Here is a 16,907-nt window from a genome sequence, read left to right as displayed (position 1 = left end):
CCGCTTTGCGCCAGGCGTAAGATAGGGCCCATCGTGATGTCATCACAAGGAGGAAGTAGAGGTAACATTGCAGACAAAGCATTCAAAGCAGATTTTGACTTGCAGGGAGCATTTTTATGTTCACCTCAAGTTTTGGAACTTGAGGTAACATCCAACATCATATGAGTATATAAATAACAGAAAATCACAAAAAAGCATGATATGTTCCCTTCAAAACCTGTTGGATCATTCCATTCATGTGGCTGGTAAATGTGGTCTGTTGGAAAGCTTTGACAGCAGACATTAGCTCTGCGTGAAAAAGTGCAGCCCTCTCCTCATATGAACCAGTGCGTTGACGCAGTGGGGGTGAAAATGCAGGGTCGCCTGGCAAAAAATTGAACCTGGTTTAAGTTTTGCTGCAAGGCAATGTCATCCAGCAAGCCAATCACACATAACATGAATGCAGTCTTTCTAGTGTTTACTTCATGGTTGCCATGACGAAAGATAAAATACATGTAGCTGCTACTGTGATGACTTTAAAGAGTTGTAAAATCCTGGAAGTATTACAAATCGCTGTGCGGTGTTTTGGTGTCTGACAAACCTTTAATTAAAGACAATTAAAGACACTAATCTGTTCCTGGATTGTATTTCATTGTCTCACTGGTAGAATGGTAAACAACACGCCCCCACCAACGGAGCCCCTTGAATTGGTTTAACGCAGGACTATTTTAAGTCTGAATGCTTCCAATTCCAATTCATTTAATGTATCAGTCTATGCAGACTCCAAGGGTGTTTTTCTCCTCTGGGATGTTTGGAGAAGTGTTATCCCCACAGACAGCTGTTTAATCACACAAATCTCCTGCTATTTATATGTTCTGAACTTATTAAATGGTATCTATATTGATTGATCCAGGCTCCCAGTGTGGCTATGACCTTGCCTGTTTCACCATAGGCAGATTACACTCACCCGCTGCGGTGGGCGGGGGAAATAAATCAATAAGCAAATGCCGTCGATTTCTTCCTGTGGAGCTGACATGAAAACTATTTTGGTTCAGTACATTTCTGCTGCAGCTGGTTCTGTGGACAGAGATGTCCTTTGATCCAATGAGTGTTATCATAACCAGTAGCAATTATGGCCAAAAGTACAAAAGTACCAAAGTTATAAAAAAGCACGATTTCCAAGAGTAGAAATGAAGAAATGCATATAGACGCAATCTAGCAATTTGCAAAGGTTTCAGTGCTGCAGCACCCTGAAAATAACGTAAAGCATAGTTCCATCAGATCATGTTTACTGGTGCATGTCATGAATATTAATCTCATACAGCCAGGCCTGCAATTTATCTAGCTCTTGCCCAAGACAAGATGATCTGCAAAGGCCCCCACAGTCCTGACTGCGCACAAGATGCTGACTGGCCATAACACACACACAACGCATGTTCTGCATCTTTTGGTATTTCTCTTGCGATCTCTGTGAAAGGTGTTCTCTTGGCCATGACACGGTCCAGGTTCACCCTGTCAGAATCAGTCATTTTATCCAGCCATAACCCAGGACCACTAAAATTAGTTTCTGATGCTATTTTGCTTGTGTTTGTATCATACACCTGCTGCTCTGACTCCGGGGCGAGCGCTGCGTCTCCCTCCCTCTCCTCTTCACTGCAGCTAGCCTCTCCCACCCTGCTCTCATCCGCAGGCTGGGTCTTTCCTCCTCTCTGACGCAGCTTCTTCCACCTCCATACTCAGCTGTTTCTGTCAGAGGATATATTGTGTCAGGCTTTTATACAAGCTAATAACTGGACGTTAAAGTTAAAGCTAGGTGGTAGCTATTAGTGACTGTTTTCTAGATGTTTAAGCTAGCTCTCAATTAATACCCTCCACCCCCATTGCAGGTGGGGCTGTACTTGTTGCAGCTGCATCTTCCACTTCAGTATTTTTTTTCAAATACATGTAGTCCCTTGCACCTCTGCTATCATTTTCTGTTTTTCATCTCTCTGTTCTTTTCTGAGCACCTGACTTTTGACGACTGGCTATTTTGAAAGTTTACTGGGGATGGCCTGGCTAGATGTTAAACTTTTTTCTTTTTTTTTTTTAACAAGTAAAATTGTTTCCGACCACTATGTCAAGGAAAATTAGGAAGATAAAAAAATAACAAGCTTTTATTAAATTATCCCAGCAGATTAGAGGGCCCTTTCAGGCCCTCCCTGGCCCAGGACAGCTGACCTGGTGTTCCTCTGGTGTCGGCAGCCCTGCATTTAGCTGCAGCTTACTAATAATATCACAAAAAAAACACTTCTTACACAATGTCATACATACGTGCACATACACACAGTTCTAGCTCTGAACTCATGCACATATAAACTGTCTTTGAATCCTACTCTCATATGGACTATGCTATAATGGTTTTCCCAACTGGCTTGACAGACAGTTTCATCTGAATGCCATGGCCCTCTCATTTGTCCAACCACCATTACTGTTTATCTACTTCTACTAGCTTTATCAAAAGCCGCTGAATAGCAAAACCTCAGGAAAGTTAGAGTGAAGGCAAGTCTACCGAGTCATCAGGTGAGCACCCTCTCAATAACTGATGTTTCATTGAGGTGGGCCCACAACACTGAGAACAGCGTGTTCCAGCATCCCGGAACCACCCCCTCTTACTTGCATCCACACACTCAACACAGCCCCCTGAGAAAGCTATATTCACTTCTGTCTATAACATCATCAGCTAACATGCTGGCTAATAACAACCAGCTAACAACATGTTAAGCTACCTAGCATATTGCATGTTTTCTATCAGGTAATCCATCCTTAATACCACAAATAATGTTTCATTGGTTAAAACTGTCTTTTTCTTTGTCTCCACAGCTACCACAGCAGATCGTTTCTACAGGATAGACAGAGCACAGGTAAGTGTATCTTGTTTACACTGAATGTTATTTCTCTATCATGTCTCTAGATTCAGTTATACATTCAATATATAGCCTAAAGTAACCAACTCTCTGAGGTCAGGTGATTTTGAAACATACAGAATAAAAGTACCTGTGTTTCTACTCCCTGGTCATTTTAATTTTAAAATATGTTTCATGTGTGTTTGTGTTTGCAAGAGATGTTTATGACAGCCTTCACCACCTTCACAGTGCAAGGGAGAGTCCAAGAATTTCCTCTCACTGTGGCTGCTTCTCTCCTAATGACTTGGCACGTCTTGGGATCCTGCTAAAGCTGTAGCAGTGGAAGCAGATGTCCGCTGTTTCATGAGTGTGAACAGAATCTGGTTTCTTGCCAGTTGCTTAATTATTCCCATTGCTGGGGTAGTGCAGGCTCGCTTGGCATATTACTCTAACAAGTGGTTCATACACCACAGGTAGCCTACAGAGGCTTTAGTGGAATCCAGAGAGGGGGAAACTAACAGGGTAGCATGTCTTGTTAATACTCAGCCTCCTTCTTAGTTTAAAGAGGGTAGTTTTTGACAGCTGGTCAGCAAAATCTGCCCAGCTGCTCCTTCTCAAAAAAGTAGTTAAATACACATTCTTCCAGTTCACTATATGGCCAGTGTGTGGAGAGGGGTCTTAGTTCCAGTGAAGGAATACCTTAATGCTCCAGAATTCAGTAATTTTAGACAATAGTGTTATTCCAATGTTGTGTTAACAGTTTATTAAATTAATGGTTTTCCCAGCTTGGTGTGGAAGAACTTGACAAATCTTCACAGTGCCCTCACTTCAATCTCATCCAACGCCTTTGGGATGATACCTGAAACAGTGTGTCCTCACCAGTGCAAAACTCTAAATATAAACTATTGTAATGTTTGAATGCAGGGCTGAATGTTTTGGCCTGAACTCCTAAGCATCTTGCAAGCCTGGCATACTTACTAGATGCACTGCTGCAAGGTTAGAACCTGCCTTACCTTGTGTTTATACATACAGATACAAAGAGGCAGGTTCTCTCCTGTCTTTTACCAGCTTGAAAGTTTGCAGGTGGTGAGCATATAATTTATATGATCAGCTTTGATCGGGTAGTTGTTTTCTACCATTGCCACTTGAGCTCATTAAAGGTATACTGTAGAGAATCAGGAAGCCGATGTCAGTGATGATCAGCTTTTTGCACCATTTTGTTGGTTATTTTATTTAGTTGAGTAGAGCAGAAAACAACTGTGAAAATCAAAGCAAGCATGACTGATTGTCTCCAGATTGTCAGAAGATATTTATATAAACTTGAACCTTTCCCCATTTCCCAATATTCATTGCCTTTCGAACACTTTATCTTAGTCAGCTTTCACTTCACATTGGGTTCTTGATAATACCTGTCTGGGCTCACTGTTTATTTATAATGTCCCATGTGTATTGTTATATCAGGAACATCTAAACTACGTATCAGAAATCTCCCAAGAAGAGATCTTCATTTTGGACCCTGAACTGGTTGTTATGACGACAGTAGGCACGTCCCCCACAACAATGCCTGACCTGGTTAACCCTGCTTCCAGCCTGGTACACAGCAGGTAAGTCAATCAGCATCACACTGATCTTGTCAGTGTCACCACTAGTTGAGCACTAGCCCTAACCAGTAAACAATAGTGAACAGTGAAATGTGGCAAAAGTTGGGTGACATTAATACTGGGCTTCCTATGGAAGCGTTTAATGATGTTTTGATCTATCATTAGGCCCTGTAGTGGGTATCAGGCTATGCTGTCATAACTCTACTGAGCCCTCTGACAGGTGATACCATTTGCTTAACCTGAATATACCGTTAAACTGCCTTTGAATCCTGGAGGTTTAATCTGAGTGCCATGGCACGCTCAGTTACCCAGTCACCATCCCTGTTTATCTCGTCCCACAAGAGCCACTAATTAGCAAGCCATCTGGAGAGTAAGAGGAAGGCAAGTCTGTGAGGTCATCCAGGCACGAATCATCAAGTTAGAGATCCCTGGGCACAAATGTTTGATGGGCCCCTAGCCAACATGGTTTGGTATGATAATGATAATACTACGTTTAATGTCCTCACACACACACACACACACACACACACACCTGTTGCTGTCTCTTTCCTGTCTGACTGTCTCTCTCCTGTTCTCCTCCTCTGCTCTCCAGGGGTCGTCTCTGTGTCTTGCTTGTCTGTCTGACGTTCTCTTCCTCTCTACCTCTCCTCTCTCCAGTTGGTCTTCTGGTCCTGTTCTTCTCCTCTGCTCTCCAGGGGCGGTCTCTCTGTGTGTGTCTGTCTGACAATAATCTCCTCCTCTTTCCTCTTCTCTCCCCCTCTCTCCTCTTCTAATGATGAAAAAAGGATGCAAATGGAATAGATCAACCAAAATCTAACCCAATCTCCCATTTTGTGATGTCAGGCTTTTTTTCTTTCTTTAATAAATCACACATAGCATACAGGGCATATATGGAATAGTTCTAATTCATTATAGAGAGCACTGTACCTCAATGGAAAATAATAAGTAACCATTGAAAGTAACCATTACAATACAACATGAGCCTTAAAGTATCTGATATTAGATGTAAAATAAAGCAGCCAGAGCTTTTTTGCTTTTTCATAATGATACTATGTTTCATGTAGTTTGTCCTCACTCATACACACACACTCATACACACACAAATACACACAAACACACACATACACCAGTTAATGTCTCTCCTGTCTGACTGTCTCTCTCCTGTTCTCCTGCTCTGCCCCCCCAGGGGCTGTCTCTGTGTCATGTCTGTCTGTCTGAAGATCTCCTCCTCTCCACTTCTCCTCTGTACAGTTGCTCTTCGCCATGTAAAGGCAGCCATCTTTTGCTTAAAAAAAAGTGAATGGCAGTTACAACCCGCTTCAGCACCTCTCATCAGTACCGCTTCTCTCCTTCGGCTGTTGCACTGGCTTAGTGTTCACGGTCTGGTTTCCAGTGCCAGATGAGCGCTGAAGCAATGCTAACATGCAAGTAGAGTGCTCAGAGCTATTCTCATGATCATGCATGTGTTCAGGGTTTTTCCAGTCAGAAAAGCCATTAACAAATTGATTTTTCTTTGTTGAAAAAATCATGCAGGCAAAGCAAAAAATATTAACTGTAGAGGATGAATACATCCAGTCTCGTGAAACTTTTTGAAGTACTATCGATTGGTTTGGGAGAAATGGCAGCATAGAGGAGAGCGGGGTGGGATGTAACCATTGTTTCCACACCTGACCAATTATATCATTCTGTCCAGGTAAAAATAATATATGAGTGTGTTTTTGATTATATATGGTGTCATGACCTGAAATTTAAATTTAAGAAAAAAAAACATTAAAAAAAAAAAAAAATTGTGCTTCTTGGCCCCCAAGTGTGCATGGACCCCTGGGCCCGACCCAGAATACCCATTGGATAATCTGGCCCAGAGATCATCAGGTGTGCACCTTCTCAATAACTGGTACTTCGTTGTGTTGGGCCCACAACACTGAGAAGGCTCAACACTGTGTTCCAGCATCCTAGCACCACCCCCTCTACCAGCTAACAATATGTTAAGCTAAGTAACATGCTGTCTCAGCCACCAAAGAAACAAAACAATCTTTCTCAGCTCCCTCACCTTAGCAAGCAACAAAGCCTAATATCTAATATCACCAGCTACCACCATCAGGAAATAGTATGCTAGCTAAAAACAACAAGCTAACTACATGAAACACACTGTGTTTCTGATGACAACACAAAATCTGGTGTTAGATTAGTGGTAACTATCTCCTGAGGAGATGCACTATTCCCAGTCCAAACCCCCTATGCCCAAGTTGTACCTGCCCTACAATATTCCTATGTCTAAATACTGCCTGAACCTGTAAAACTACCTCCCTTGGGTTTCACTTCCTCCCTGCTGTGACTATTAGCGCTGTACACCATACTGCTATATTCCTAGACTCTGAAAGCTCCAGCGTTGCTTTTGCACATTTAAACTCCTCAGTTAAACTGGTCATAGGGAGCTCCAAAATCTTTTTTCCATACAGTGTGGGGTGTAAGTCAGTGTTCAGCTTATCCAGCAGCCTTTTGACACATGGTGCTATGAAGGCAAGTCAGTTTTATTTATATATATCACAACTAAAGTTATCTCAGGGTACTTTTCATATAGAGCAGGTCAAGACCGTACTCTTTAATTTATAGAGACCCAACATTCCCCTATGATCAATCACTTGGCGACAGCAGCAAGGAAAAACTCCCCTTTAACAGGAAGAAACCTCAGGCAGAACCGGGCTCTAGGTGGGCGGCCATCTGCTTTGACTGGTTGGGTTGAGAAAGAAAGAGGGAGGGAGAGAGAGGAGAGAGACACACAGAGAAGCACAGCAACAACAATAATAACAATGACAACAATAATAATGATAGAAATATGACCAATAATAATAATAGCAGGAGTGGCTGTGAAACAGGACCATGGCAGCACAGGGTCCCAGCAGGAAGCAGGAAGCCCACGATCCATAACCAGGAGGTCTGCCGCCATGATCCATAGAAACCTGTGAGACGAGAAAGCACAAAAACTCCAGGGAAGAAGCCAAGTTAGTAATGTGCATTAGAGGAGAGAGGAGAGGAGCTCAGTGCATTATGAGAAATCTCCTGGCGGTCTAGGCCTATAGCAGCATAATTAGGGGCTGATCGAGGGCAAGCCTGGCTGGCCCTAACTATAAGCTTTATCAAAAAGGAAAGTTTTAAGCCTACTCTTAAAGGCAGAGAGGATGCCTGCCTCCCGGACTGAAACTGGAAGATGGTCCCATAGAAGAGGAGCCTGATAGCTGGAGGCTCTAGGAACCACAAGTAAGCCTGCTCCCTGAGAGTGCAGTGCTCTAGTGGGGTAATAGGGTACTATGAGCTCCTTAAGATATGATGGTTCCTGACCATTAAGGGCTTCGTAGGTGAGGAGAAGGATTTTAAATTCTATTCTGGATTTCTCAGGGAGCCAGTGCAGAGAAGTTAAAATGGGAGAAATATGATCTCTTTTTCTAGTTTTTGTCAGTACACATGCAGCTGCATTCTGGACCAGCTGGACAGTCTTTAGAGACTTGTTAGGGCAGCCTGATAACAAGGACTTGCAATAATCCAGCCTAGAAGTAACAAATGCGTGGACTAGTTTTTCTGCATCTTTTTGAGACAGGATGTGCCTGATTTTTGCAATACGTCGATGTTACGTAGGTTAAAAAAGGAAGTCCTTAAGTTAAAGGAAATATGCTGATCAAAAATAACTCTGTTATGACTTTCTAAGGTGTTTAGGACCAAGCACAATAACTTCAGTTTTATCTGAGTTTAGTAGCAGAAAATTGCAGGTCATCCAGGTCCTTATGTCCTGAAGGCATGCTTGGAGTTTAGTTAACTGATTGGTTTCATCTGCCTTCATTGATAAATATGATTGGACATCATCTCCATAGCAGTCAAAATTTATGGAGTGTTTTTTTTTCTTTTGCCTGTATGGAAGATTCATTGTTAACGTGTACAAACTGAAATCGATCTGATAAATAGGATTTTAACAAGCTTAACGCAGTTCCTTTAATGCCAATTAAATGTTCCAGTCTTTGTTATAGGATGTGATGGTCAATGGTGTCAAATGCAGCACTAAGACCTAACAAGACAAGTACAGAGAGAAGTCCTTTGTCCGATGCAATTAGGAAGTGATGGCTGTCGCGCCATCCATGTACGCCTCTCTCTCCCATGACCCACTTAGATGGCTTAATGATAACACTGATTGCCATAGTAAAAACTAATGGTGAAATTGTGCACCCTGCCATGATGCCTATCTACATCTGCTACCACAATGTAGTAAACTTTGCACTTGTGAAACATATCTGAATATCCTGAGGCCCTAACTAACCAGACTCATAGATTTAAGTGTTGACACAAAATAGAACAGCAGAGAGCATTTTCCAACCCACTGTCTAATTGACATCAAGGGTAGCTATGACTTTACAGAGAAAATCTAGTTTCCAGAATCAGTCCATCTCCTCTCCACAGAGGTAGATAATCTTCATGCTAACACTCATGGAAAATCACATCACTTCACAGTCTGCAAATGTATTTGACACATACTTGCAGGAAAGTAGGCCAGATACAGCAGTACTGAAACTTCTGGAAACCAGCCTAAGAAAATACATTATTGAACTGAATAATAAACACTACTTGCAAATAAAAGATACAGACATTAGAAAAATATATTGTGCTACCATTTGAAAAATTTACGAGTAGCATACAAGGCAGAGAGGGAAGAGACAGCGAGAAAAATGACCATCTAACCACTGCAGAAACATCACAGAAGAATGCAATTCATTCTGCCAAATAAATAAATGTAAATTTATTGTGCGTCCATTATTCCAAATCAGTAGATAAAATGTATACTCTCCCTGAGGTCACTGCTCTGTTTTGCATAGTGAAGGAATGCTCTGCCAGAGGATTGCAATGTTTAACCTGTTTATTTGGTGATCTTCAGGGAAAGCAGCTCTAATCAGACCTCCAGTGAAGTCTTTGTCTACCCTGTGGCTTCTTCCTCTCCTTCAACATCATCCTCTGCTACCAGGTAGACACACACTGAATACACTGCCAAGTTCTTTGAGAAACGCTATATCAGGAGTCAGCAATTAGGTTCAACTATGGGCCACTTTTTTCAGGATTTCTCATTGCAGGGCCGTCAACTGGTGCAGTGAAAACACAGGCCTATATGTTTTGTTTTTTGTCTTTTTTTTCATTTAGAATAAAATAGATTTATAACACTGTTAATGACTGTATCTGGGGGTGGGATGGCATCAACATACCATTTCTGTTCAATTGCCAACCACTGAAGAACAAATCTGTTATGGTTGCCTAGGCTAGTTGTGTAATTCAAACATTAAAACTTTAATCCCTGGTAGGTTTAGACTAAATTTCAGCACCATTCAGTGTTAGAATGACATGACGCAACCATGGAGACAGAACTAAATGTAACAAGGTTATGTTACAATAACTAGGATTCACAGGAGCTTTGTGTTTATTTTGTTATCTACGGTAGATTTGTGAAAAAGTGTGTAAATGTTTTGACGTAAACTATGAAAGTCTAAACTTTCATCAGACCAGAGAGCTTGAGTATATTTTATAATTGCTCAAAACAATGATGCAGAAGCATCACATTCAGAAAGCAATATTGTATTTCAGTCTATAAAGTGAATGTCAAGTTACATGATGACATCCACGTACAGTATATAGCGGGTAACGTGGGAAGGACTCGGCTCTCTCTGTTTGGTTGAGGGAGTACTGTACATGCAAATTACAGTGCGCTGCTTCACTGTTGTCTAGGCTATAGAGCCTGTTAGAGGCAAAGCTTGCATGAAGTATGTATGTGCATGTGTGCATGTGTGTGTAGGTGTATACATACAAAAATATTTTGTATTTGCATTTTTTTCTTTTCCTTATGAAGAAACAGCCAAGTGTTACTATAATATTAGCTATGGTTATGTGTGCTCTTGGTGTGTGTGTGTCTGTGGATAACACATTTTCCTGCTTGCCCTGCCTCCGTATGAAATCCTTTTAACCATATTTACACACACTCTCACAGAGATTAAATTCTCACCTACAGGAACCTGTTAGAGCAGCTGTCTGTTGATGCTCTTTAAACGTTCTCTCTCTCTCCAGGCTGGATGAGAAGCTCATACAGAGAGAAAACAGATTCATTTTTCTCTGTTGACTTATTTAAGGGACAAGGATAGTGATAGTCTTCATTTTTCTTATTTGTAAACTAATCCTATAGTCCGTCTCTCAATACTTTCTGACTTCTCTGCTTTGTGTTACTCAGGCCTTAGTCCACTGATTCCTACTGAAGACTTTCTTAAATTTTTAAAAAGAATCAGTAAATTCCTAACACTGCTGGCCACTGTAGTTTTTAACCAATAATACTCAAACAGGGGGAAATAGTGCATTTGTTGGGGACTATTTTCAGCAGCAGATGAATCCACATTTGGTGCTCTAGTGAGTATTTCTGGCAGCAGGACGGTGTGTGTGGGATTGGGTCAAAATAAACTACAGTGCGTGTGTTCATGGTGATCAACAACAATGGAGCTTTATGGCACAGAGAAATCAGAAATCAGATATGGATGCATGCCAATACTACATAGATCAGTTAATAGTTTATGTCCACACATGGGAAAAATATATAATATCCTCAATGCACCACAAATCCTCAAAGAGGTTTTGTGGTGCTATATGTGACAAACATACCTGTGCTCCTGTGTGTGTGTCTGTCATTGTTTCATTATATATTCACTGATGTTATGGTAGCTTGAAAATTACACATTATTTTTTAGTTTTTTAATTCCATGATAATCATGAAAACTTTATTACATGACACTCCTAATTAAGACCTAAATAACACTGCATGCTATATGTATCCAGGGATCAGTGTGATTAGGGTGAACTGAGCTTTTAAATGTTTTTTTTCACAGTACTGGCTGTATTATTGGTTATTATTATTGGTGGCATGTAAACATAATGACAGACATGATTACTTCAGTTAACAAAAACACAGGGAATGGTGTCATGTCGTGACACTGAGTACTTTAAACATGTTAATCTGATCACATAATGTAATGTGTATGATAATTAGTATCAGTGATCTTTTGTACCATTTTAATAATGAAAGGTAGTTATTAGTATAAAGATGAGTGGGTACGCTGCTCTGACCGCATCACTAATGTTAATTGACCCTTGCTAACAGCCATGAATGTACAAAGCTGTTTGGTTTATATCCTGGAATGGTATTTACTGTTTCATGTCATCTCACTTTAATTATCTGATGTCTCTTAAACACCTAATCAGCTATGGAAACAACGATGCAGACAATATGACAATGTGGTAGTTTCTGCTGGCATTTGAGCTGCTTCGTGGATGTAAAATACAAAATGTGAAAAATGAACTTACAGAACAGAAATGGGGAATAAATAAAGTACAATGTGAGAATAGGCAGAGCCACACCATCGGCTGATCCTAACAGTACCTTTTGGCTACTGCATGTGTGTGTGTGTGTGTGTGCATGCACGTGTGTGTGTGTGTGTGTGTGTGTGTGTCCTTGTGTGTTGGCGGGCTGATTTGCAATGCTGAGTGCACTGAGTGGGTGGATGAGGAGGAGAGATGAGACCGAGAGGCAGGGGCAGAGTGAGGGAGAGATGGGTTTAGGAGGAAGATGGAGTCAGAAAAACAGTGGATGGAGAGAAAAATGTAATGCATGTCAGAGCACTTGAGAGTCACACCAATCTACTGTACTTAGACACACACACACACACACTCTCACATGCTCTCACACACTCTCACACAAGCAGTGTAGCAGTTTGCCCACGCAAGGCCAGAGGTGAACATTATTCCTCCCACTATAATTACCTCTCTCTCTTCTGCTTCTCTCTATCCCTCTGTCTCTGACAAACACACTGAAAGACACCTACACACCAAACATTTTGTTTTTTAAAATGATTTTTGAGCTGATAGGTTCACATACAGTCAGTTTACACTTCAGCATCAGATGAAAAACTCTTAAAGCAAACATAATCATGATCTCCACAGGTCAGGAAATTTCTGAAATAATTGTGAGGTACATTTCAGGTAAGAAAACTAACTAATTCTGTGAGACCTCACAGTCACATGAAAGTGGCAGATTGTATTTCCCAGTGTACAGCAGTGTAGCTGTGGCTGCAATTTTGGCAACAACTTTAAAATTCATATGTCAACATGGATGAGAAGTCATTGGAGGGGCTCAGAATCATTACTTTTGAACATCAATAAACAGAGTGTTCTCTTTTTGTGGAAGGACAAGCAGCCTAGATTTATTCAGAAAACGCTCTCACTGCTGATAGATAGAGAGGATTACTTGTATTGTCTTTCATTTAAAGGACAGGCTCACTATTTTTCAAGTGTGTTGTAAAACAACAGTCAGGTGTCCATATGAACAGTGAAAGAGGTTTTCCTCACTTTAATCATCCCTCCTGTTCATACTGGATATTAAAAGATCCTTCAAATGTGCTTTCAATGTAAGTGATGGAGGCCAAAATCCTTTGTACAAAATGCATTTAAAAGTTGATGTGAAGCTTATATGAGTCTTCAGCAATCTGAGTTAGTCATATCAAGTCTTTTTAGCATCAAATTCCCTCTTTGTGTTTCCTCGGACAGTGTTTCCCTGTTGAGCTGCGGTGGAAGTATAGTAACAAAAAGAGGGACTTTGGCACTAAAAAGACCGTAACATTGAAAGATATCTACTTGATTTGACTCATTTGGACGCTGAAGCTTCATATAAGCTTCAGATAAACTTAAATACATTTTTGCACAGAAGGAGGACTGTGGATTTTGTCCCCCATCACTTATATTGTAAATACACTATGAAGGAATCTTCAAATGGTCAGTATGAACAGGAGGAATGAATACAGCAAGAAAACATGTTTCAGTTTTCATTTCGGCACCTGACTGTTGTTACTGACTTGAAAAATTGTCCTTTAATGCTAGATATCCTTTGATTAGGGGCGGTAAGACGGATAGAAACAAAGGTAGTTGGGATTAGCTGGAGGAGTATCCTGTAAAAGACAAGAACAAATAGATTTCATTATCATCACTGTCATCACAAAGCTATATAATGGCATCATTAAGATATTTTTTAAAAATAATAAAGAATTAGCATCACAAAACCTGCTTGGGGATCCTGTTCAATATGATACAGAATGTATGGCTTGTGTAGGGCACACACATTTACAAGCTACAAAAGTACTGAGTGCTGTCTCGCTAGTCACCAGCACAGCCACATGTGTTTATTGCAAGACATAGCATTAGTTCAAATCCTTTACAGTCCCTTTTGGCCCTGTAAAAGACTACATGGCATGGCTAAAGCAGTCTGCAGTGAAAAAAAACCCCTATTATTTCAGGATTTAAAGCCAATCTGGACCTCTTACACACTATAGACTCTGCTCTGCTGAACAAGACATACTGTATATCCTTTGCACCTCATTTTTTTCCTACGCATTGCTGCATTGGGACACAATGTGAGATTCTTATTCCCTTTTGGAAATGTTTAAGCTGCTACCAGTTTCCTTGTGTATTGAAAATTCCGAGAGAATTTTACATACCTTCTGTTTCCTCTTGCTTTGCCCTCAGCTTGTCCTACTTTAACTCCCTTCAAAATGCTTTCCTCTTCCTTCTACTCAGTCCTTTTCTTCACCAGTGCCTTTATCTCACTCATGCTCATTATCTCAGTGTTCAACTCTTTATCTAGCAAGGATCCAGACTTTCCAGATAAAAAAAAATGCAAAGAAGCTGCAAAAAGGTTGAGGCTCATAGTTTGAATATATGAAGGCAGCGTGTCTGCCTTATGCTAAAACATAAAACATAGACACTAACTAGCATATGGTCACTAAGAGTGAAACTGTGGATGTTTGCAATCATTTCATCTCTGCAAGTGCATTATGTGTCGCCTCCTGATACACAGTATGTTCCTTTGATGAACCTCATAGGGATGTTAAAGTGAGATTCTCATTTAGGGAAAATATTGATTAAAAATATAGTCGTAAGAGAAAAATATTTTGTTTAGCTGTGGTTTCAGAACAATTAATAGACCATATGGTTCACTTCTTCTATCACCCGTTTTGGATGTTATCACTCAATTGAAAGGGCATTATCAGTGGTTTAGAAGGGTCCTGCTACACCTACTAGTAGGTGCATATCAACCCATTGGAATAGGATTCTGGCACCTACCAGTAGTTAGTATGCCACTACGTTACGTTACACTACAAAATAATGATGTTTTATAATGTGACAACACTGTGGTTAAAAAAAAAAAGATCACTTGAAACGTAGTTAAATGTTGTTAACTGTCTTGTTATGAATGCAATAAAATGGTTATGAATGCAATAAAATGCAGTAAAAATGTCAGGTTTAATGGCAGTAACCCAACCTACCTCTTCCTAATGAGAGAAAAAATCATCACATCAAGTTATCTTACATTGACATCATCTGAACTACGTCACTCCCTTGGGTTACTATGGCTGCAAGATGACATCTGTAACTCAAAGGTGACCTCCATCTTACCATTGGATGACAATGCCCTTCTGAAGTGACTAGTAGGTGTAGTAGGCCTCTTCTAACCCATATCTATGAGGCGGATAACCATAATAATGATAATGCCCATTCAATTGAATGATAACATTTGAAGTGGGTGCTTCTATAGAAAATGTCCCCTACAGACATTCCAGAAGTTGCCTGAAGCTGGAGACTGCAGCAAATATTTGAACTCTAACTCTTCCTCAGTACGAGAAGTCCTGGCTATAAGCTGTTCAGTGGTGGAAGAAGTATTCAGATCCTTTACTTAAGTAAAGGTACCAATACAGCAATTTAAAAATGCTCCATTAAGTATTAGCAGCAAAATGTACTTTAAGTATCAAAGTAAAAATACTCAAGTAGCTCCATGAGGTGGAGTTTTACTACTTTATATACAGTTAGCTAGTTTAGTCCAGAGGTTCCAGTGGGGCCCTCCTAAGAGTCAGATAAATCTGAGGGGTGGTGAGATGATTAATGGGAGAGGAAAGAAGAAAAAACAAAGTTCTGATACACAAATCTGTTTTCAGTTTTTGGACTTTTTCTCTAATCTTTGATTTTTGCTGAAATATTGGATCATTTGAACATTTATTGAAATGAAAGCATGTGAGAAGTTTAGAGAGAAAAATCACTATTTGGTGGAGCTGTTAACAACTCATAGACATGTGAAATGTGACCCCGACTACACACTGCTTTTTGTAAGACGTCAAAAGACAAAAAGGTTGGAAACCACTGGTTTCATCTTTAACAATGTGTTGTATTTTAAAAGCTTGTTATATTATCTATTGTGTCAAATCTTCATCTGAAAAGTAACTAAAGTTGTCAAATAAATGTAGTGGAGTAGAAAGTGCAATATTTCCCTCTGAAATGTGGTGGAGTGGAAGTATAAAGTAGCATCAAATGGAAATACTCAAGTGAAGAACAAGTACCTCAAAATTGTACATAAGTACAGTCCTTGAGGATATGTACTTAGTTACTTTCCATCACTGAAGCTGTCTGGGGCTGAGCTGTTCACTGAGTTTGTTTAGTGACTTTGATTCCTCTGTGTTTTGCTGTAGTTCCTCCCAGAGGCAGAGAGTGAACAGTGACAGCTCTGCGGCTGAAGCTTTAACACACAGCACAACACATGTGACCAGTAAACTCAGCAGGTTAGTATACACACTGAGTAGTCTATCTTAATGAGGTCATGATGGTGGTTGTATCTTTTTTGGTCTTACTTGCAAAATAAAGACAAAAGCACAGACAGACAAAAAAGAGAAGCATAATGGTGGAAGATTAATTTTCATTCTAATGTTGGTAGAAATTAATATGTCTATTAATATAGACTTTTAAAAAACTACAGCCACCAGGCAATCCATTGCATATCACTGACACTCCTTACATAATTTCAGTCAGAGTTAACACATTGCAAAGGTCAGTGAAAACTAAAAACAATAGTGATTGTATTTATTTAAATTTGTCATTATGTTGAATGTTATATTTTGTAATGTTAAAGTAACTTGCCTGTACTTCTTGTTTGTCATTATGCTGTCACTGGTTTGTGTTTTGCAGAGCGGGCTGCATCCATCGTTCCAACACGACAGCTGCTGATTTTAAACCGAAATTGAGGTCAGTACACTAACAAACACATTTATATTATTATTTAAATAAATGAATCATGTTTAAATACATCACAGGACATAAATAATGAAATTATACACAGAGTTCTGTCACCCTCTTGGATGGGCTAGAAACACTTGTCAGTAGTCAATGCAGTCTAAAACAAAACCAGCACCAACTATGGCCTCAAAATGATAAACTTGACATAGATTGGATTGATTACTAGGCTATTTTTGGATTGCATTAGATTACACAGGTGCATTCAATAAACTGTGAACTCAGTGTAAAACAATGTAACAATGTGGTTGTTTTTAACTCATGTATT

The 16,907-nt window shown here is 40.0% G+C and overlaps 1 protein-coding gene across 4 annotated transcripts in view; it reads left to right on the top strand.

The window, feature by feature from the left end:
* The window catches only part of LOC122976005 (diacylglycerol kinase zeta-like), a 121,083-nt gene that overhangs the window by 79,974 nt on the left and 24,202 nt on the right, over positions 1-16,907 (top strand). For all 4 annotated transcript variants that reach the window (XM_044344249.1, XM_044344248.1, XM_044344247.1 and 1 more), the window contains 5 exons: positions 2,839-2,879; positions 4,323-4,465; positions 9,381-9,467; positions 16,042-16,131; positions 16,535-16,591. In XM_044344249.1, coding sequence (XP_044200184.1) covers positions 2,839-2,879; positions 4,323-4,465; positions 9,381-9,467; positions 16,042-16,131; positions 16,535-16,591 — 418 coding nt within the window. The remainder of the gene's footprint in view (positions 1-2,838; positions 2,880-4,322; positions 4,466-9,380; positions 9,468-16,041; positions 16,132-16,534; positions 16,592-16,907) is intronic.

Source organism: Thunnus albacares, chromosome 24 (genome assembly GCF_914725855.1).
Source record: "Thunnus albacares chromosome 24, fThuAlb1.1, whole genome shotgun sequence".
NCBI lineage: Eukaryota > Metazoa > Chordata > Actinopteri > Scombriformes > Scombridae > Thunnus > Thunnus albacares.
The sequence above is the reverse complement of the archived record's forward strand: the minus strand, read 5'-3'. Positions and strand labels throughout refer to the sequence as shown.